Below are 23,750 nucleotides of genomic sequence, written 5' to 3' on the forward strand. Positions count from 1 at the left end.
TCAATCCTTGGTTGCTAGGAGTGAGTCTTTAATGGCTAAGCATATAGCTCAATCTATTATGGAGCCCGATAAACTATGGTGTTCTTAGATAAGAATTCGATATAGCTCTTGGGTAGCATTTTCTTCTCTCCCAGCCACCATAATAGCTCTCACATTTGGATGGTTGGAGATAGCAAATCTATTAAGGTGCTGAGTGACCTCTGGATCATCTCTACTCCATTGTTCCCAATGGCTTGCCGCTATCAATCATCTGATGCTGAGGAATTTGAAAGTTGGCGACCTACTAATAGAAAGCGAAAGGAGATGGAATGCCTCTCATATTTCAGGTCTTTGATGAAAGCTTGGTTAATGGGTTGTTATCAATAGATGTACCAATTTATGATACCCTCAAATAATTAGGCATGGGGTCCCTCCAATTCTTTAGAATTAAAACCAAGGATTTCTACAAGTTATATTGGGCAGGCCTTTCATCTGTTTAGGATGTTGCTCGAGTATGGATGATTTATGTTCATCTTCGAGTTGCATTGTTTCTTTGGAAAGTCGGTTGGAATTAGATTTTATGTCGATGTGTACCAGCAATAAGGCTGCATATGTCTTTTTGTTGTGATTGCTGCATAAGAGTGGAGGAAACTGTGATTCTTGTTTTATTTTTATGCCCAAAGGTGATGTAGGTACTGAGGCTCTCTGATAGTCCTTCAGTTATATATTTTTCTTCCTAATTTGTATTTTTTTAATATATTTGAAGGGAGGCATGTATAGCGTTCACTCAGGATGCATATATTGCTCATCATATTTGGTAGATTAGAAATGGATGCGTTCAAAAGTAGGAATCAATCACCTAGAATCATGCTAAATGAAAGTAGGAATCAATCACCTAGAATCATGCTAATGAGAGGCCAAGATTATTTATATAACTGCTATTGGAGATTTTTTGGCAATTGGGACTCCACCTTGGTAGTCTCTGTGTTTCTTTAAATGATTTAAGTCACCTGGGAACCCCCATCCCTAATTACCTCAAAAATAAATTCGATTGCAGTATGCTAGAGGGTGGCGACGATAGCTGGCTATGTAATTAGAGGCCCAAATTTGTGCTTTTTGGATGTGGGTGGATGCCATCTATATGTTGCTCAATACCTAGTAGTAGATTTGCTGAGAGCATGGGAAGAGATCAATTATGCAAAATCAATTCTACAGGCATGAAGCATAATGCTATTACAACAGTGAGGTGGGTGAGGAAGTGATTTTATTCAACTAGAATTTATGCGCTTTTGCTAAATATTGAAGGATCACAAAAAATCTCGCTTTTACTGATGCAATTTATATTTATCGGAAGATAAATAGTACTGTAGACTGGATGGCTACCCTTAGAGTACTATCTAGAAGAACATAAAACTAAAGTTGTAAAATTCGACTAGGTTAAAAATAAGAATATTCCACATAATTATTTTAGTATAAACAAAAATATAAATTTAAGCCAAAAAAATATTTTTATTTATTTTATTATAAATAATCTCGATCCACCAATCACATCCATCAAATTAGTTTTCTGTTCTCAGCACCGCGACTCAGGCCCTCAGAACCCCATATCATGTGTGTAGCCTGTGGAATTCCATATGCATACCCTCCTTCAGGCACCCTTTCCCGCGCCGCGATTTCCACTCCATTTTAAATCTCTGCTCACCGAAGCTCGTCCTCTGAAAACCTTAGATATATCGTAGGATTTTGAAAAGAAGCCAAGGGGCTTCCTTTCCTTCCCTTGGCCGTCGAGGAACCGGCGCCGGAAAACTAGGGTTTCGCCGACGAGGATTGCTCGTAGCTCGGAATCTAGGGTTTCGATCTCTCGTTCTTCGTTCTTCTCCCACCGATGGAGGCGGTGGTGGTGGACGCCGGATCCAAGCTCCTTAAAGCTGGCTTCGCCGCTCCGGATCAGGACCCTGCCCTGGTATTCCTTCTTTTCCCCTTCTTTTTCCTTGATTAGCCTCATCTCGCGCTTCTTTGTCAAATTTGAATTTCTTTTTTTTTTTTTGAATTTTTTCTCAAATTCGTTCAGTTTCTTAAATCACCTTGAATTTGTTGACAAAAAGGGAGATTTTTCTGAATTGCTTGGAGATTTTGTCACTTAAATCAGATAATTCCGACCAAAATGAAACGTGTGTTGGAGGATGGAGAGCCGGCAGATGGTTCGGCGGTTGAGGAGGTGATGGTGGATCCGGTGGTGAGGGGTTTTATCAGAGACTGGGATGCGATGGAGGACTTGCTACACCATGTTCTCTACACAAACCTTGGATGGGAGGTTGGAGAAGAAGGGCAAATTCTGTTTACGGACCCACTTTCCACTCCAAAGGTTTGCTAATTGGGCATTCTGTCCTCTGTCGTTTATAGAATAAATTGATGTTTAGTATTTCCATCTGCACATTCTTGTGCAGCTTATCGACAGATGCTATAAAAAATTATTTTTCAATTGCTTAAAAAAACGACATTATATGTTAGTCTAATTGTAGAACCTTCAGTCCAACCTAGAGTTAAACCATTTGGCTCAAAAACTCATGCTTTATAAGTTCTTGGCATGAACTACATGTGACAAGGAGAGATTTCCTTTTGCGAATGTGCTTAAAGTCTTTATAACAGAGTTTGTTTTGGGTTTCCAAATCAATCAGAATCAGAGTAGTTTGAGAACAATGTAGATCATGAATGGATTGACAATTGGGATTTTTAAATAAAAAGTGTTAAGAAACTGTATAATATTTGAGCATCCAAGCATGTAACTAGTCTAAGTTTCATTTAGGACAAGTAGATTTTTCGCTGTAGTTTACTTTGACATACAACTGTTTACATGTGAGTCATAAAGATGGAAACGTCAAATGTCCATACATCATCTATTAGTGATAGGAATAATTAACTAACAAGGAGAAGACATATGCTTAATCAATGCATGCTTGCATTTTGAACATGTGTGCTAGCTACCTCAAGAAATATGCCAGTTTTAAGTATGCTAAACAGACTTAGTTCTTCGATGCATCCAGCAAACAATATTGTATTCTTATGATCAAACATCTTCTTCTTTTGACATTTATATCTCCTTTCCCTGATTTATTAGTATCTTCAAATGACTTTTCTTTCCAAATTTTAGTATTTCATAAAAGAATTTTCCGTTAATAAGATTATTTTAAGCTTCATAATGCATGCTGAATCAAGCAATCCCACCTCCATATTTTTCTCCTTGTATTTCTCCTCTTTTTCTTAGTTATTTTCCTCTTTTTGTATTCTTAATTTGAAAAATCATTACCTTGTTCCGAGGGCTCCATTAATTTGGTATATTCTTCTCAGGACGATCAGTTACAATATTGGCATGGTCAAACAATAATTTCTTGGAACACCACAACCTAGAGATGTTAAAGCATGAGTTACTCAAGAGAGGCTACAGTGCCACGGGGTGATGTAGAGGCGATCTAATTAAATCAACTAATTCATGCCTTGGAAAAATGATCTGTTGCTAATGCCACCTGTACAAGGAATCTATCTTTTGGCTTCCAAAGGAGAGGTTCGATGCATGCAAATGATGGCATCGAAGCAATAGATATGGCATCTGAAAACCTTCTGTTAGATATTTCTTTAATAATCATCCAATCACAAGTTGCCTAATTGACTTAAGTCATTAAAGACCAATTAGCTGATGGTCCAACAATTGATGACACAAAAGTTGAGAATCCTATGATTGAGAATATATTCTCTAAAGGACTAGTCGAACATTGAAAATCCTCTAATAGAAGATCTGAAGATGATGATAGATTGCCACTTATTTAGTTTTTCAGATTTATCTAGGAGATGACAATTAAGAAAACGTATTAAAGAATCTTATTTAGTTCAGCAATTCTCAGAATTAGAAATTTGAGTTTTAGTTGGTTAAGAAGTCATTTTACATAGAAAATCGATAATTTGTTTGACTTGGAGTCTTTTTTTCTTTTAATTAAATTGTTGAAACGAAACTGATTTTGATAATTGGTTAGGTTTAGAAAGCTTTAAATCTATCAGAATTTTCTTTGTGTGTTACTAAAATGTCTTTATGTATAGGACTAAGGTAGATTCGAAATTTGTAATATGATGATTGTTTTTTTGTATGAATTTCCACCTTCTAATGAATGCCATGCCACCTTCCTTTCTCTTCTTCTTCTTTTTGCTCTTATTCCAGGTTCTTTGCCTCTTTCTTTCATCTTAATTCGACATCTCTTAACATCATCCTTGTGCCTATGTTCAAAGAGGTGAAACACTAAGTTTGCTTTCAGTTCTAATTATTCTGGACCAACAGGGTGAATTGATGCTGTCACTACGAGTAAAATCTATAGCTTTGTGAGAATAAGGGCACATGAGCGTAAGCAAACATTTTGGCATGGCAAACTTTTCATTTGCTGTATATAGCTTAGTAGACTATTCTAAATTTGTCTAGTTCATTATTCTTGTTTCTGTTTAATGGAAAGTCAATGTAGTATGTTATACGTTATGGCACATAACATTCCTAGTGTATCACTTGCAAGTATTCTTTCATCTTCTGCTTCTTTACATGAGTTATTTATCATAAAATTTGTATACTTATGCTACACATGCAGCCTTAGTTTTAGATCCTATTCAAGGTATCCTTTCTAGTTGTCTATGTTTTGATTTATTCTTTTATGATAATTGCACACATGTAATCCGAAAGTCACATTGTACAAGAGTTTGGATTTGTTGTTTTAGGACCTTCCAGAAGGAAAAAAATGATGAGAACGCATTATACATGATCTGACCACCTAATTATTAATTGTTTGTTGTTAAATTCACATACTATTCAACACTTCAACCACCTATTAGTTATCCTCCTACCTTTGTTCATATGCTACTCTTATCTTCTCCTAGAAATCTTTTGGTTAATTTATATTTCTCTTGGAAAATTCTTGATGGAAGTGGATTTTTATAAGGTTTTTGTGTTTTGGTGGGCATACATTATTGCTCATAGATGTCTAGTGCACTGTCTGCATGACTTGCTCCTTATTATTCACTTGTATATGGATTATATGCTCTATACATTGCTTACATACATTCAGCCCTTTATGTTGTGTCTTGCTTTTAGGTTGTTAGGTGACTTTATGCTTTTGTACAAGGTTTGGGTTTCCAGATTTGGTTTTGATTGAGTTTGTAGAGATTCAGTTTTGTTGCTTTTGGAAGTTCTAGGACAAGGTTCAGAATTTTGGTCAAAAATTCAAGAGCAAATTCAAGAAAATAAAAAATGGAAAATAAAAGTAAAACAAGCCAAGAAAAATAATTTTACAACATTTTAGAGTATTTTGTATTTTAAGTTCTTCATTTGTGTCGTTTCAACAATTTTTAGATGAAAATTAATATTGCATATAAGTATACTAGTATTTTGTAGTGTGTATATACTTCTTGAGCTTCAGCTGCTTAGAAATCCATATTATTTCATTTTTAGTAGAACTAAAATAGATTGAAATTGGACATTTTCCCCATACTTTTGAGGTGAAGTCTTTATTTAATCAAATGCACTTTTCTATCAAATACTTATGCATATGCAGAATGTTATAGTTATCTTATACAAACAAAGATATCATTTTTGCAAAGTGTCTTGCATCTAGTTGTTAAATTTAGTCTTATATAGCATCGTGACAAGGGTTTTTTTGGAGGTCTTGGTCCATCAAAGGTTAAATTTATTATCTGTCTCCTTTTTAACTAAACAAAAGTATGGAAAAGCATTGAAAATTGATACTATGTATCCTACATAATTAAATATTGAAATGACTCTAGCATGTTTGTAAACACTGAAATTAAACTATATAAAAGTCATCTATAGCTAGTTTCATGTATCTTTTGCCGAAACTAGCGAAATCCATTGAAACAAAAGTTTGGCCAGAGCTGTGTGAGACTGCAGAAATTGACTGAAAGTCGAGCTGGGGGGTCAGTATTGGTTTGTTCTCAGCCAAAACTTAAAGCCCAGCTTCTGTGTAAATTTTGTTAACCCTAGAACTTTTTCCTCAAGTTTCACAATACTTTTTTTTATCTACTTAGAACATGGTAAATATTAATCTAATTGTTATACTATTGCTCATTTTTTAGTTATTGCCTTGACAGTCTGTCAGAGAACAACTGGTGCAGCTAATGTTTGAAACATTCAATGTTTCGGGCTTTTATGCCTCCGAACAGGCAGTATTGTCACTTTATGCAGTAGGTCGCATCTCAGGATGCACTGTTGATATTGGACATGGGAAGATAGGTATGCATTTTGGGTAACTGCTGTTTATGCTTTGTCATTTGGTGATATTGACCGTATGCTGTAGAATTGGATAATTTAATCAGATTAAAATACTATGTTGGATATGATTAATTAATATTTCAAGATTTTGATCAAATGTTGTAATTGATAGCATAAAAGTACTGGGCATAGTTTTAAGATTATATGTAAGAGATCACATTAATGAATTATGGTTTATGTGAAAGGAACTATCATGGAGAACATTGATGCATGAGTCAACAAATTGAAATTTAATGCCCAACGCCTTGTATGTAGTTGGGGCATACTGTTTTATTTAATTGTTTAGTATTTTGATGATCTTTTTGTCTTATTTCAGTTAATGATCGGTTTAATGTTGAAGGAAAAAGTGGATGAGGGATCCTGTTAAAGCAGAATACATACCTATTAAACTATTTGGGGCTTGTTTGGGTGTCCATGTTTCGTATTCACCGGATAACTTATGATCTATAGTTGTAAGCATCATAACAGGATCAAAAAACCGAGGACTGGTTGAAATTACTTGAGTGAGGCTCTCAAACTCTCCCGGTTAGTCTTAGGACTCCTATTATTTCAAGATAATGGGTTCCACCAAAAAAGTGGCTTCCCTTATTCGTGAAATTGAGGGATTTAAAGCTTTCCCTGATCAGAAAAGAGTACCCCCCTGACAATGATAACCTCTTCCCTTTCTCAGCTTTTGAAAGAATATTCCATGTTTAAGTTAAGTGGATACCCAAACAGCCTTTTGATGTGCTTGTTCTTCAGAACATTTCTTTTGTCATAATAACATCACAACTCCATTAGCCTACTCAGTGCAATTCCAAATTGTCTAGGTGCTACAACTCTTTCAAGGGTTTGCTTATACGAGGTTAGATGCCGAATCATTGTTCAAGAGTAGAGTGTAACTTTAAGACATAAATCTTTCTGGAGTGGTGCTTAGTATTAACAGGTCCTCAACAGTTCATATTTATATTTCTCTTTGTTATTCTTTTAGTTGGACACAGCTTCATGTTTCAGGTATAGATTATTTATGTTTTTCATGTGGTTTGGCTGGTGATGTCAATAAAGGTCTGCACTCGGTGAACTTAGGGGCCCATGCAACACAAAAAAGTAAAATTGAAGGACACCTGCTGGTCATTGCTATACTCGGCTTTTAATGATAGCAATAATAATGACGCCAATATTGCATTCATGAAGATAATTCTAGACTTCAATAGGCCATTACATGTATCTCAATATATGTTTCTATATTCATAGATACAATTCATTTGATATTTATGGAACCAGACGACTTTTAATGGTGCTGTACTATTAATTGGATCTGAGCTACCAGTTAAGACATTCAAGTATGGGAACTGATGGGGTGACACTGAGAAGGTGACTGCAAACTTGGCAAAGCCCAGCAGTTTCAACCCTCCATTTATGGGAGGTTCCCGGTTGAAACCTCGGGGATGCTTCCATGAGGCAGCATTTGATTTGGAAATAGAGCAAGCATGAGGTCTGAAATAAGCCTGATGCCTGCCAAAGCTTTCCTGTGGACAAAAGTCTGCATCTATTCCTGCCTCCTCATTTCTTATGAACAAAAAGTCTCTTGCCTATGGTTATTCTGGAAATTTTAGCCAGGAATATATTAGTAACTTATGGAATAACTATTCCAGAAGGAATATCTATTTGTGGTGGTGACTGCAAAAGAAATTACTATTCCCATTCTACTTTTTCTTATTTCTGAACTAATAACAATTTTAACTATTTGACCCAGGAAATTCTACCAACATTTCTTTGAATTGATTGGTGGTGCCTGCAGCTTCATTCTAAAGAAAAACTGAAGAAAAAAAAGGGCTAGTGATTGAGGAAACCATACATTCAATGGTTGGATGATATAGACATATACATGCATGCGTGCATGTATATATAATGTCAATATTATAATCACTTTTACATCAAATATTATATTATCCTGTGCATGTTGTAGTTTTCTCTAAGATCCATTTGTAAATCATGCCTCGATTTTTTTTCTTTATTATGTAATGGCAAAAATGTGGAGGGTGAGCTTTGGCGCAATGGTAAGGTTGCTCCATTGTGACTTAAGTGTTGCTATAACATGGAAAAAATCTCTCTGTATGCAGAGATAAGGCTGTGCATATTTGACACCCCCCACACCCCCCTCCCCCTGCGCAAAAGAAAAAGAAATAAAGACCTTGTAGTGGCAGGAGCCTCGTGCACTAGGCCGCTCTTTTATGTTATGGCAAAATATATTCAGTTCCATATGAGTTGACAGGCTGACCAGTGCTGTTGTGGTTATGAAGTTGTGGATCTGATGAGAATTCGGGGAATTAATATCTTATGCATCTTTTATTTCTTATACTTAAATTCTTTTTTGCAAAGTCTAACAGTCTTATTCTGTTAACAGAACTGGCATAATTGGCTTTTTGAACGGATTGGAGTCTGTTACTTGTTATTTTTAAACCTCCTGTATGGATTTGTAGTAACTCTTTGAAATTGTTTTGCATAGATTAGCCTAATTCTATGATTAGTAGACTTGTTCAATTATTCAACTTTTGCTTGATGGAATTAATCCTGTAACGTGGAATCAAACACATAGATCCATGAACCAATAATTTACATTAATAAATTTTGTAACATGCCAGATATTGCACCAGTTTGTGAAGGTGCTGTTCAGCACATTGCTTCAAAAAGATTCGAGATTGGTGGAATTGACTTGACAAATTTACTTGCTCAAAAACTTCATAAGTCCAATCCATCAGTGAACTTCGACATTTCTGAGGTTGAGAAGTTGAAAGAGCAATATGCATGCTGTGCAGAAGACCAAACTGCCTTTGAAGAGATCCAAAATTCATGCCCGAAAGAGCAGCACACTCTTCCGGATGGACAGGTTTGCATTAGTTGTTTTATAGTCTTATTATCTTGAATATGACATCTAATCTTTTTCTTGTGCATAAGTTGTATTTATGCCTAACCCTTTTGACATCATCATGGGCTCATGGCATATCAGTACATACATATGACATAGATCCATATATGTCTATACTAATGTCCATATATTTGTAACCTTCTTGATTACAAATATGCATCGGATGTTAGTTGTTCCAAGATACAAAGTGAGGCTTCTTGTGGTTACTCATTTGAAATGTGCTGTCAAGCGGCTCGAAGTGGTTCACAGGCTTCTGGCTTGCCTGATTCAGAACTCATTCAGGTTGCATGGGTTCAGATATAGAGCCAATCTATAAAACCCTAACATTTTTATTGTGATGTGGCTACATCCCTGTCAGATGTCAATTTCTAAATTTCCTGCCTTTTTTCCCTAGAAGGTTACAGTTGACCATCCTATTTTTTTCTTTTCTTTTTCCTTTTTTCCCCTTCTAATGGTATCAATATCGTAAAAGGCAACCTAGCATTGAACCACGGCTTAAGCCTAAGTTGTCTATTTAGATTGGGCTGAAATCTTGCCTTTAGATTTTGATTTATTCTGAGGCTAAGCTGATGCTTATGCCAGATAATTAAAGTCAGGCTGGGGATGGTTGGCATAGACTTACACCTATTAACAGCCCTAGATCTGAATCTTTTTCCTTGTTTGAAAGGTATTATGCTCTTTTATTGTAGAGAGTTCCATTAACAGGTCATATCTACCAGTAGTAAATGAACCAAACTAGAATTAGTAGCATGTCTTGAAAAGAAGTTTATTTTAAGCAATACCAGTGCTCGAGCATATCCAAGCTACCCTCATTGCTTCTTGGCCCCATTCAGCTAAATTGCAGTCCTATAATTTTGGTTGAGTTGTCGTCTTTCACCCAAGAATATTTTTCTCCTTTTTAGGAAAATAGGAGGCTGCTGATTTTATCAGAATTCTCGTTAAATAGGAAACTAAATTCAATTGGTTTCTCTGTACAAACGAGCTATTTGTTTGGGTCAGGAGAGGTTGGGGGTGGGTGGGGAAGTTATGCCCGTACACTTAGTTGGATGGGAAAAAGATGCCTTCACTGTGCAGCATCAACTCTTCCCAACCCATCCTTTTTCTAGCCATTTACCATCATGCACCAGCTCTCCTTTGATTTCACCATATTCTCCCCCTTAGTCTTGGCCACATTGCCCTCCTTTGCCTTTAGATTGGCTCTGTTGCCCTTGTGCTCTTATGTGTTCCCTTACGATGACCACCTTTCTCTGTTTGCTTTTTGTTTATTGCCTTCTAATACTCTTTCTTGATCTCATGCTCTCCAGTTTTACCTTCAATCCTTTGCTTTCATCACTACATTTGACTTGTTCTAGGAATTCTAATTCTAAGTGAAATAACCACTGTAGTTTGATTTTTTTTCTGTTCTTTTGAACTGAATTAGATCTTGCAGCTCTTTTCATGTAATTGATTTTAGGGAATAACTGAAGGATCTATAATATCTACACATCAATTCCCTCGATTATGTATTAGAAAAACTACTGTTTAACAATAAAAGGAGTTAGTTTCTCAATTAGATGATTTTTTGGCTAATAATTTTGTTCCCTATAGGTGGGTATTATCCTGACCTTGTTATTTATATCTTTGTTTCGGCTACTTTCAAGTTTAGGAGGATTGCATATGGTTTCTCCTTGGCTGCAAAAGCTTAAACTATGATTAGTAAGGCAGGTCTCCTATCTGCCATTTGGCCTTCTAAGTTACATGTCAGGCCTCCCTTGTGTCTTAAGTTGGTATGAAGTCAGCACCTATTCTTAAGGTTCATAGTAGCTTTCCCTTGCATCTCAAGTTTTATGGGAGGGTTGAGCAGTCATAAAGATTGTCCTTTCATTGAGTCTTCCCAAGTTAGAGTTGTACTTCACCAATCGACATCATTTCAGTGGGATAATGTTTATCATAATATGATCATAACCATTGGGCCTTGTCTTAACTATCTAGGGTTGGCTTAATGAATCTTTTTTCATTAATTTTTTCCTTCTAAGGGCAACCATGGGTTCTATTGCAAATTTTCCATTTCTTTCTTTACTACTTTCACCCATGTTAGTTTACGTCTTCTCTTTTTAGAACCATTCATGCAGATTTGAGCATCTCTCTTAACTAGAGTTCTCTCAAATTTCCATTTCTCATGGCCACTTTCTTGTAGTTGCGCTGAAGACTTAGACATGGGTATGGGTATGGCACTTGGTATGATTGCATAGGAAGGGTATGTGACTATATGTAACCATTATGTTATCCTTGCACCCCAAGACTTCCATTAAAATTGTATTTTCATATGCTCAATAATCAGGTTACCAATGACCTATCCTGCAACTAGCGAAGAAATTAACGTAATGAATTAATTGGCATATTAAACCTGTTCATATTTCTGAAGATAATGAAGTGTTCTCTCTTTTTCTGTCTGCAATATGGGCAGTAATTGTTAAGTCATGTTTTCAGGTGATAACAATTGAAAGGGAAAGATACATCATTGGTGAAGCTCTTTTTCAACCATCTATCTTGGGCTTGGAGGAGTATGGGATTGTTGAACAGCTGGTTCGTATCATCTCAAGTGTTTCATCCGAGAACCACCGACAGCTACTCGAGAATATTGTTTTGTGTGGTGGTACAACTTCTATGATTGGTGTGTGTTCCTTCTCAAACGCACCTTATTTGATATTTTTCTTTAGGGTACTCATAAATATCGCTAAGCTGGAATTCTATTTGGTTAAGCAAATGGCTTCTTATTTATTTTTGTTATACTAGTTTACAGTACATGTAGATCTTTGAGTTTGTATGCTTGTATTCATTTTTGTAAAATTACATATATTGTGTATAGATAAAACCAAAAGAAAATGCACATATTCTAAGTAAAGATTTGTCAGTTCGTGTTGGTTCTGATACTGGTAAGGGAAGATCCATTATGGTTGGGGCATTTCATATCATCAAAATGTTTATGATTTTTCTACCAATGGAATGAACTGGATTTTTCTTTTATTGTTTTTATGCTTCCATTTACTTATATAATTCATATATGTTCTCCAATATACCTACCATCAAGGTCCGCAATTTTGGTGTTGGGTATTGACTAGTATCTTACCGGTTTGGGATGGTATAGTCAGTACAGTATGATATGCACCCCTTACTGAAATAGCGCTTTAACCATTTCTCTTACTTTTGATCTTGGTATGTCTCGGTATGGGGCGGTACGTCTTGGTACAGGACATTATGGGATGGTATGGGGCCTGTACTACTTGAACTTGAGTTTTGTATGGGTTCCCAATGGGTGCGGTACAGGGTAGTGTGACAGACCATGCCTATCGTAAATCATGAGTGATAGAGTTGATTAACCTTGTCCCATATTAAAGTTTTTATTTCCATCACGAGAGTGATGGAAAATCTCATTCTTTAAGGCCAATGTGCTTAAATTTACATCATGAGTTGGATCCAAAGTTTCAAATGCTAATATCGGGCTTGGTATTGGTTTTTGGTTGGATCGATATGATACTTGTTCGTTACGTATTGGTATGTGGTACGGGGCTTTGTGCTAGTCCCATATTAGGATAGCTAAAAATGATTTTCCTAATTTATTTTCCTTTTCATTGTTTTTTTGGTTTCTATTCATGATAAGGATATTTGGATCATTTTATTTTGTATTTCAGTGTTTAAATTGTGTTTCTAAAAGATATGTGATAATTGAGTATCATTATTGGTATCGACACATGATGATCAATTAAATAACAACATTTATAAGTGAAGAACAATGAATACAATATATTATTGTAAAAACAAGATCCATAATAACCTGCTTTATAACTTCAATCCCATATAGAGTGTTGATGTCTTTTATGTACATTTTGGTTCTTCCTAGTAGTCCAAACTTTGAATATTATATCAGCATGGGTATTTTTTTATACTTATTGGCAAGGTTCGCCATCTCGGTATTGGATCCCGTACCAGTGCCACACTATCTCTGTGTCGGTCGGTACGATACAGTCTTCTCGGCGTACCGATTGTCAGTACACCTCCTGAACTGGTATGGTATGGTACTCTCCGTACTATCCGGTTCGGGTTGGTATGGTGAACTGTGCTTATTGGTTATAAGATGTTGGATAATGACCTAGTTGTGGCTCTTGATGGATGGATGTATGTACATCTGGTACTCTTAGAAGTTCAACATCCCTATGCAAGGTAGTAGGAAGCAGCACCATACGTAGTTCCCTGGCTATACTCATATCCACAGGTGGGTTAAGGTGCAAAGTTAGATCTCGTGGGATATGATGAGCGGAAAAAACCATATGGACCATATGTGGATGGAGCATAATGTTCCCTCATACTAATTGATGCACTAGGAGATCCATTTTCGGCAATATGATGAGTTCTGTTGTCGACTCTAGTCATTTGATGCACTAGTATATATGTTTATTTATTTCCACTCTCTCCAGTCTACGTAATAGCTCTTAAGTCTCTTGATACTGCTCCCCATCGCCATTTGTCTCCTGTCTAATCTTTTCCATCAACTTAGCTTCTAGCTTGCTAGGTATGTATATAATCCTCTTATCCAAGAATATAGCTTCTTGCAATTGAGCCTATGATATCTCCATGTATCTAACCCCATAATCTTGATCTTGTGTACCCCTGGCTGCACCACCTTGGATCCTCTACTCCTATACGATAGCATCTCCTTACCAAATTTGGTTTTCGTCTAAGTCAGTGATCTCTATTCTACGTGGCATGCATCAATTCTGCCTTATCCGTGAATGGGTTGAGTATCTGAGAATGACCATGCCACCACCTCCAGATTGGCCAACTTAGCCTCTAGACTTAAAATTTGATATGAATTTCCCTAAATTTTTTGGTTTTGGCAAATTTTTTGGCTAGAGTAATAGAGGACGAACAACCTTACTTGAATGGAGCTTCCCCTCCCTGCTGAGAGCTTCCACAAAGGTTTATCATATCGATCGGTATAGTACCATACCGGTATCGAACTGGTATGCAGTCTTGTATCGTACCAACACTCGGTACTTCTTGCCATCTCGTACCATACCGTGTACCGACACAGCAATAGAATGGTACTAGTATGGGATCTGGTACCGAGATGGCGAACCTTGCTTCCACCCCTCCTTGTCGCTTCTTCCCCTCTTTCTTTCTTTTTTTTCTTTCTCTTTCTCTCTCCCTCTCTTTGAAAGAATGGTCAAAAGGAGCCTCAGTTAGCTTTCATGAGATGCCTAAAGGCATCAAAAGTCCCAAGCTACCCCTTGTCCTCCCTTGACCTTGTTAAAAATCTTGAGAATTGCTTGGGTTGGAGCTATAGATGGCAATAGGGCAGCTATACCACTATCTGCACTTGCCCTACGATGGGGAGCCACACTTGTCCCCAATCTGTACCCGCCTCAAGGTTGGTCGGGCCACCTCGAGGTGGGTTGGGGCAACCCGAATCTGCCCTACCCTTCCTAGAGTTAGAGAGGGTTGGAACGGATTAAAATAGGTAAAACTACAAAAAGTATCTTCTTTTTTTTCTTATAAATTTCAGCATACGAATCAAACAAATTAAAAGATTGTAGTATTAAATCTCAGTATCTCACCTAACGTTAAACAAACTATGATCCCAAGACATAGAACGCAACAATCCAAATATTCAATACTAATACAAACAACAAATGGAAATATTGTTCTTTAGGAAATCAAAGGCATCTTAACTAAGAGAAGCAAACAATTAGAAAAAAGGGCATTTTAGTAAATAGCCCTGGTCGGGTTCAGGATGGCTATGCCTTTGCCCACCTCTGCCACGGACATGCTACTGATTTTGTTTTAAATACCCATCCCTGCCCCCAACTCTAAATGGGTCGTGTAAAAACCACTCCATTTGGGTCGGTGGTGGAAATTGCCACCCTAGTTGGAGCATCCTCGAACCACCCCTATTGGGTTTGGTATTGGTAGAATCGGCCCATTTTGGCTAGGTTACACAAAATGTGCATCATATTGGCCAAACTGTAGCTGTTCTAGCCAATACTGGTGTTTACTAACCTGACCCACTCTAGGGCGCCTCACTTTTTCTAATTTCAGAGACTCGGGCATCTTGGTGGCATAATCTTGGCACTACGTATGGTACCAGCCAAGGTTCGCCGTACCGGTACCGAACCCCATACCGGTGCCGCACTAGCATAAGCGTACCGAATGTCGGTACGGTACGGTACGCGGTACGTCAGGCGTACCGACACTGGCGTACCGATACCGGTATCCATCGGTACGGGTACGGTACGCTCGGTACCGACCTGTACCGATCGGTACAGCATACTACCAGCTGTATCATCCTGTTCTGGCAGTTTTTAAAACCATAGTTGATTCATATTAAAATGGTTTTGTCATGTTCGGAGGACCTCTAATACTACAAGTGCATGTTAGTGTTGAAATACATGAGTAGCAGATGAAACACAATACTGCATCCAGTGGAGGAAATGCAATTCTGCATTTTTACATGTAGGAAACTAGGAACATTGGAAACAATCTATGGACAAAGGTTGAATGGTCTGTCAATCTGGATAAGCTATCAGTAAAAATAATTACTAATACAAGGATCATTTATTTTCTTGACATTTTAATATTATGCTATTAAATAGGCTTTATATCTCAAGAAAATGTCATGTTTTTTCAAGACATAAGTTTTAAGGCCTGAATTGACATGTCGCCAAATAGGAATAATGGAAATAAAAATTGTTAGCCTTTTGAAACTTAGGTTTTGAATTAACAAGTCCTATAAAATAGGATTCCAAGGCAGTGAAGGGAGCTCAGTTTTAGAATTTTCATTTCTTAAAGACTTGGAAAATATTTGTAGAATTAATTTGCTATATATAGCTGGATTGTCAGTACTTGTGGTTATACTTACATGTTTTACTAAATGCTCCTTTGCCCTTTTGTAGACTAAGTGTGTTGTAGCATTTGTATACAGCTTCCCTTGTTCCCAGACTGCAACTTGATTTTAGTGGATCTATATTCGAACCAGTTATGATGATAGCATAGTGCCTTTGCAGAATTATAGGATTATGTTCTCATTTTTCTCTATATCATGCTTGTTTGACAAATGTTTGATGTTAACCAGTTGATTATTTGCAGTCGCTTTAGATTATCTGCTTAAACAAAAGGCTTCTTATATTACATTTTATAATTGAGGTAGTTAATTGCACGATTTAAAATGTTTTGTCCCTTCTTTTTTTTTCGGCTGAGGTATAAATCTGTCTAGTATGCTGGTAAGTCTCAGACACTTTCCTTTAGCAGTGCACACTTGTGTAACCCAAGGATTTAGGTGCTGCTTGCATGGGGTGGGGTGACCAATGCCTGGGGGAAAAAGAAGACTTTTGGCTCTGTATCAAGTGTTACCAAGTCATATCGAGGGATCGATACTGGCTGGCATGCCTGGTACCTGATACCAATGTAGTGCTGCGTGCTGGCATTGGCCTAGCATGGTGTTTTCTGGCTAGCACTTAATCCTTGATGTAGCCTTCAATTCCTTGTGAAGTATGTTACCCTGCATGTTATTAATGGATGGAAATTCCAGTACCATATCATGTTGTCTTTCAAGCCAGAGAAATTAAGCCCCCATGTGTCGTGTCATGTCATATAACAGTGACTGGAGAACCAGTCCATTCTAACATAAAATTCCAGTACTATATCATGTACTCTTGCAATCCAGATTAATTATGCCTCAATGTGTCATGTGTCATTGCATCATACAACAGAGTGACTGGAGAAATTATGCATTCTAACATGTTCAGCTGTACAGGTTTTGAAGAACGCTTCCAAAAAGAGGCAAATCTGTGTCCTTCATCTGTTCGTCCATCTCTTGTAAAGGTATCTAGTACCTCCCAATAACATGGCTTCATTTTCAACTAGGGAACATTTCATAGCTTCAGGGATATGATGCTGATTTGGTATTATTTCATTCAGCCTCCGGAATACATGCCTGAGAATTTATCAAAGAACTCAGCCTGGATGGGAGGTGCTATATTGGCTAAAGTTGTTTTCCCCCAAAATCAGCACATCACCAAGGCAGACTATGATGAGACAGGACCATCTATTGTCCACAAAAAATGCTTCTAGTACTTACCAATATGGTATATTCTCATTTCCATTGAACCGACATGCTAAGTTCTTCTTTCTGAATGTCATCAGTATGCTTAAGGTACTCTTTCCTGTAATCTGATATGCCTACATGTTACAGGAAGAGGATGCACATGGTTAATCACCTGGTTTTCTCTTTGAGTTAGTAGTTCATGCATGTTGGAGAAGCCTCTTTGAGTGAATTGGGTCTGCTTTTTGCTTCGCTAATCCTCTTACAGTCACACTTCTTGCCATTTTCAATTTGAGTCTTTTCTTTCTTAATCCAAAACTGGAAGAAGCAAGTAAATATTTTTCTATTATGATTTATATTCTCAGACACTTTTGAGACATGCAAATCCATCAATGCATAGGAGATGTTCTATATACTGGTTTGATGTTTCAAGCAAATAATTATATTATTATCTTCTTTTCTTTCATAAGTACATCTAGTTACGCAGATGCTAGCTTACCAAGCATATAATGTCTTTGGTAGTTGTACCAAATGAGCTGGGATGAAATCCTGCATTCACCAAGGTTTGGGGTGTTATGGTATTGGGGGAGGACCTGTTCTGTACCCCATTTCCTACAAGCCTTTTCTACTGAAAAAAGTATTTCGAGTTTCTCTCTTAGAATACTCCAAATAGTAGCCACCATACTTGAAAACATTTTTCTTTTCTCTGATTCCTGCTAATATATTACAAGGCCAATGCATTAATAGTTAGAAATATTTAAGCAAGTTAATTGGTTTATAAGGTGAACACTGTCCGCAGCTAATGCATTAAAAATACCTATAGCTATGTCTCAGTGATGGGATGATGGATAATGATGAAGATACATCCAACTATTTGGTGCCTAACTTATGATAGCATGAGAGATGACCCTTTATATCACTAATTAGTAAGAGTTTGGAAGCTGACCACAAATATAGTTAGGACCGGAGTTTTAAGTACAGAAGTATACTGGAAAGTGCGAGCATAACATACTGACCCAGAAGGGTGCCAAGACTGAGCCCCCATATTGAAATATGGAACCTTTTGTTGTGCTGACTCCAATGGTGTGCCATGTGTTGGTACCAGCGGATGTACCATGCCATACATTCCCAGTAAGATATCGGGTATGGGGAATGGTCCAAGTCATAGTGCTGGATTGTTTTGATACTATTAAGTATTCCCTTGGTTTTAGCTGTAGAATTGGAAGGAGCTCAAACTTTTGAGATCCAATATGTTTTGCAAGCATGCTAAATTTGACAAATTTGAAGAACTGAATGGCATTGCAACTGACTGGAATTCTATCAGAGATATGAAAGTAATGTGTGAAATATTCCAGTGATGGGTATGAAAACTCAATTGGATATGAAAGTAATGCATGAAATAAGTTTAGTTTATTTAGTTACTCTTTGTCATAAGTCCTTGGGAGAAGTTTCAATCTACCAAGATGGCATGAGGATGACTGGTGATGGTGGTTGCTGTTATTGGAAAATTCATCAGTTTGGATGGGATGATATTGGTTACATATCTAAGATCTCAGTTTGGTGTTTTGTCATGAGAAAACCTGATTTCATTATCTTACTCAATTGTAGAAACTATGCTGTACCTAAATGTGAGATAAGGTGTTTAATACAGACTATTGGGATATATCCGCATGCATGTGCTTATAGGTGTATATGTGTATGTGTTTGAGCATGTGGTCTCTATGTGATTGATGGTGAGTTAGTCGTGGAGATTGTTGGGATTTTTGTTCTTAAAATTTTCATGGTCATGTTCAGCAAATTTGAATATCTTATTGAGATACATGGTTTTACAGCTGGGGTGGATCATGGAATGCAGCTAAAGAAAGAAATGAAATTATTCAGTGTGAAAATGGAGGAAATGTGTCAAACATTATGATATTCTAGTAAGAGGATTATATTTGGGGCATTTGGAGGATACTTAAATAAATGATTTGGTTGGTGCATTTGACTTGACAAAAGAATTTTGGGGAGATATTAGTGGTGAAGCAATTTAATTGAAGTAGATTTTTGCTATTGCCATTCATATTGATTATTATGTATCAGTAAGTCTATAAAATTGTATAATGCAGGTCCATTCTTAAGATTAAGTCCATAACAGGGGCTAGATCTGATTTAGAGATCATGTATGAGTTTTTTCTTAGGTCGGAATTTCTTTTCATATCTTTTTTGCTGAAAGCTAGTCAGGGGAAATGAGTAAAGAACAATAGCTGATTGTTTTTCTATGTTTCAGCCTGAATCCTCTAGCTTAAAAGAGGGAGAATATGATGGAAGAAGTAGGGTAGTGACAAAGATCAAGAATCCTTTTGTCAGCTCAACTCAAAATTCTGCATTGCACTACTTCTTTTATAAATCTACACTTGACTAGAATAATTTTAAGTGTGATATCCATACACATGTCAAAATTTTTCAAGCAAAGAATAACCAAAAGCTTTTAAAGATTATAAAATTTGGATTCAAATGGTGACCTGTGTGGGAAGCCATTAAAGTAATTTCAAGAAACAAATGCAATGACTTTAAAACTTTTAGAATCCAACTTATACTCAATTTGGGACTTCTAGACAATAATCTTACTACACGCAGGAGTCAAAAACCCATAAAATATATAACCCTAGAATTCCTTCATGAAATATTCAGTCTACCTCTGAAAGAAGAATAGAAGATTTTTTGTAGCATCTAAATCCTGTCACTGAAACATTGACTCCTGAAGAATAAATTCAGCAAAAATAATTGGAAATAAATACATAAACATCATCTGAATTTAAACTGCATCCCAGTATAGAACATAATTAACAGGGAAATTTGTATCTAGCAATTTCAATTATGAAGAATATAATTCTGATTGTGTCAACAGAGATGTAGATACGAATTCAAGTCGGAATTGGTCAGGGATTCACAGCCACATCTGTTTCGGAATCTTTCAGTATCTGGCTTCATGAATCTGCCTCCTAAGTGCTTTTCTAAATCTGTTGAGAGTCCCCATCTCCCTCATTCCTGAATCAGGTAACTAAGGGGTAGAAGTCAAATTGATTTTCTTGTATGTTGAATTAGTTTATCATCAAATTTAGCCATTGAAAAATGAATTGATTGGTTTTGTCATATCCAGCAAAGAAAAATATTTACCTACTATGCAGGGAATTTGAAGGGAAAAAGGGATCGTTTTAGAAAGGTGAATTTGGAACACATTACTGCCGACTAGTGGATCCTATTCAACATGGTTCCAAAGGAGTAGGAAGCCAATAATGCCATCGCCATTTCATGGCCCTCTTCCACTCCATTGATGGTAACAATTTGAATGCACATTTTACTTTAAACTGCCAAGATGGTGCTGTTGGAGAAGCCTAATCCTAATAAAACAGCTTTATTAGGGGTCTTGCTCTGTCAGTTTCCGATGGGATAATTAGTATTCATCATTTGAAAGCTTATCTGACAGATTATCAATATCATGAGGAACTTGGATTTGTTCAGCCTTGTTCTTCCTGTTGCGTTAAAGATCTCATAGGAACGCAAAAACAATTGGAGCCATACATGCTCAACAAAATTAAGTTCTGAAGATATTATGGAGAAAAACTTAACTAGATGTAGCTAATATACTAGTCCAAAGTGCTGGTTTTGCTTGAGGGTGAATCTAGTTCAACGGCATGTGCCGAATATCTTTTCTCGGCAAGCATGTACATAATATTTTGAAAAGCTCGATGAATGAAATAACTTTCACATATATCCTCTCTTTTTCCATACTCTGAATCTTGGAATCAGCAAGCCCACATAGGTATTAATAGTAGAGGGTGCCGATGGGCCGTAAAAGTATTTGATAATACTGAAACTGAGCATGGTATATCTCAATGGGTGATTAGACAAAAACAGGGCGATCCATCTTTGCATTTAGCTTTTAGTTGAGGTTGACATTTTGTGCAATTGATATTGTGCTATCATTCAAATTGCTTTCGGCTGAACTAGCTGTCTGTGTCTGTGAAATTAGATTTATTTTCATTATACTCCAAGCATGACATTTTTTTATGCGACTTTTTCACTTGGGCGTTTTCTTAATTGGCTGCTATCTGGTTCTCAGCCCACTTTTGTTGAGGATTTGAAACCAAGACGTCTCCCAAGATATACCAGATGCCTCATGTTGGCTTGTCAGTAACACATTCAGAGCAAATTTGCTGGGATTTGAATGCTTGGAGAAAGATGCCTTGGTGTCTTGGTTGTCATCATCATAAGATATCCTAACGTACTAGCTATATTATCCATGCAACCTATGTGTTCAAGTTTTGATGTTTTCATCAAACATGAATTCTGATATCCTTGGAGGTTTGTCACCCTGCTGGTGGATATCAGGAGCTATAGGAAAGGACCGGTATATGATAAAAAGGCAAAGCAAAAGCATACAAAGTGAATGAGGTCGTAAGGAGAGTAGGAAAGGTCAGCCCATTTGTTTGCAGCAAGTGGTGTCTTACGGTATACAACATTTTCTAATATTCATCTGATTACTAAATATTCAGTAAAATATGAAAGCTATATTTCGACTTCTAAGCATGATTTGCTTCGCTCAGAAATTTTAGGATTTTTCCTGCATAAACTATAAACTATAAAACAAAATTTTCTTTGGGTTTTAGCCAATTGGCAACCGAGCAATACGACAGTAGCCAAACTTTTAGGCGCAGCAATAGGCTGAGGTGGGGCTAGATCTTGCTCCTTCTTGACCTGGCTTCTACCTCAAACTGGAGGCTCAAAATCTGATTCAAGCCCATGGCTCGCCTCTCTGACCTACTGGAAGTCACCTAGGCCATCCAAATAAAGTTCCACACTGTAGATTTAGCCTGGCTCCTGTAATTATTAATACCTTAAAAGCTCACTTTATTTTTTTGGACATGGCATTTGTGCTTAACATGATGATGGCTTATTTCAATTGAAAGCATTGGCTAGTTTCTGCTTTGTAACATCACTTGAACCATGACAAATCAAGTATGATATAGTAATAACCACGGCAAAAAATTTAATAATAGTTATCCCATAGTTGTCCAAATTGAGTTATTTCACTTATGTTTAGTACTTTCATAAATCATGCATGTTGTTAACATAACAATTAATAAAGGTGGTTTGATGGGCAGCTGCTGAACAGGTGAATTAAGTCTTCTGATCTCACTTAAAGCCCACTTCTCTTTCCTATATATCAATTTGTTCATCTGACGCGACATTTGAATATCCCAGTCTTACAAGGCATTCTACAGCGCAGTTTTTGATGGAGCTTGCGGTCTACCAAGCCTCATGTGGACGGTTTACCCACTTCTAAAGGCAGCATATCAATTTCTCGTACATGCAAAATGTGGCTTGTAATTGTCCGTCGAAAGAGTTCAGAAACTTCCTCAGGAATTACATCCATGGTTGGCTGCTAATCTTGTAGTTTTCTCAAATTTCTGGTTGGTGTTAGAATGCTCGTTATTGTCTTTTTTTTCTATTTTTCTAGCATCATATTGCGTAACTGAAAAATAATTTAAGTATAATAATAATAATGAAAGAAAATTTAAATGTAATGCCAACTTTGGAGATGGTGATTCTGTACCTGAGTTGGACTTTCTTTCTTTTTTTTCTTCCTCTATTTATTTTTTATAAAATATAGATATATTAAGTTCTTAACTACTAGTATGCATAAGAAAATTCTCAGTATCGTGCGTAGTGGAGAGACCACTTCAACATTTTTCTCGTGAAGAGAGAATAAGACTAAGGAAGGATACGCACGGCATTAAGGAAGACCTGGAAGAGTCAAGTATATGTTCGACTTAATGGGTGACAGAGGAAAGAAAGTTTCACCATGTGTTCCATCGCACCGCACTTGGGCCGCCGGGGATTGCGCCACGCCTCCCTCCCGATTCGCTGCTGCTTTTATTCCCACCTATCGGCTTTTCGTTTTGTCATCACCCGACCACAAAGAAAAGTTGATTTTATACAAACAGCGACGAATGAGCGGACAAATCTTCAGCGGCGCCCATCCAGGAAAAGAATATGCTGCCGGCCCCCACAGCTGTATGCATGCAGCGGCTGCTCATATCCACGGGATCCACAGGACCAACTTGGGTCGCTGTCACTTTGCCTTTTTGAAGAATCTGGACGCATGGTTTCCTTTTCTTCTTCTTTTTTTTCTTTTCTTTATTTTTCTAATTATATATATATATATATATGGTTCATTTTTTTTTTTAAAAAAAATTAACAATGTGGTCAAAGATGAGGGAGACAGAGGGAGGATGGTGACGTAGTTAGGAATGAGAGAAAACTCGACGTTGGGTGGAGAGGCAGATGAGGGATGGGGCAGATATATGAGAAAGCTTGATGTTGGACGAAGAAGAAGATGGTGAGACTTGGGGAGTCAGCACAGTTAGGTAGGGGCAATGAGGCTGGACTGAAGAAGAGGGGTAGGGAGGAGATGAATGAGA

The 23,750-nt window shown here is 37.0% G+C and overlaps 1 protein-coding gene across 10 annotated transcripts; it reads left to right on the top strand.

Annotated features, from left to right (window-relative positions):
• The first annotated feature begins 1,540 nt into the window (after nt 1–1,540).
• ARP7 (actin-related protein 7) lies at nt 1,541–22,853 on the top strand. Of its 10 annotated transcripts, none has more exons than XR_005506475.3 (9): nt 1,547–1,942; nt 2,129–2,344; nt 6,118–6,259; nt 8,923–9,167; nt 11,676–11,859; nt 16,996–17,063; nt 17,160–17,326; nt 20,174–20,322; nt 22,531–22,853. XR_005506475.3 is itself a non-coding variant. In XM_017845389.4 (8 exons), the coding sequence occupies exons 1-7, from the start codon at nt 1,865–1,867 to the stop codon at nt 17,310–17,312; spliced, it is 1,086 nt and encodes a 361-aa protein (XP_017700878.1). In that variant the 5' UTR covers nt 1,541–1,864; the 3' UTR covers nt 17,313–17,326; nt 22,556–22,853. The 10 variants fall into 10 exon arrangements, 6 of the variants coding, with proteins under 6 accessions (XP_017700878.1, XP_008804695.1, XP_008804699.1 ...); XR_015976183.2 differs by lacking the exon at nt 20,174–20,322 and adding an exon at nt 21,389–21,777; XR_015976187.2 differs by lacking the exon at nt 20,174–20,322 and adding an exon at nt 21,389–21,741.
• The last annotated feature ends 897 nt before the right edge of the window (nt 22,854–23,750 follow it).

This window comes from Phoenix dactylifera, chromosome 1, assembly GCF_051530095.1.
Source record: "Phoenix dactylifera cultivar Ajwa chromosome 1, Ajwa_hap1_PhDact_Kaust_v1.1, whole genome shotgun sequence".
In the NCBI taxonomy this organism is placed as follows: domain Eukaryota; kingdom Viridiplantae; phylum Streptophyta; class Magnoliopsida; order Arecales; family Arecaceae; genus Phoenix; species Phoenix dactylifera.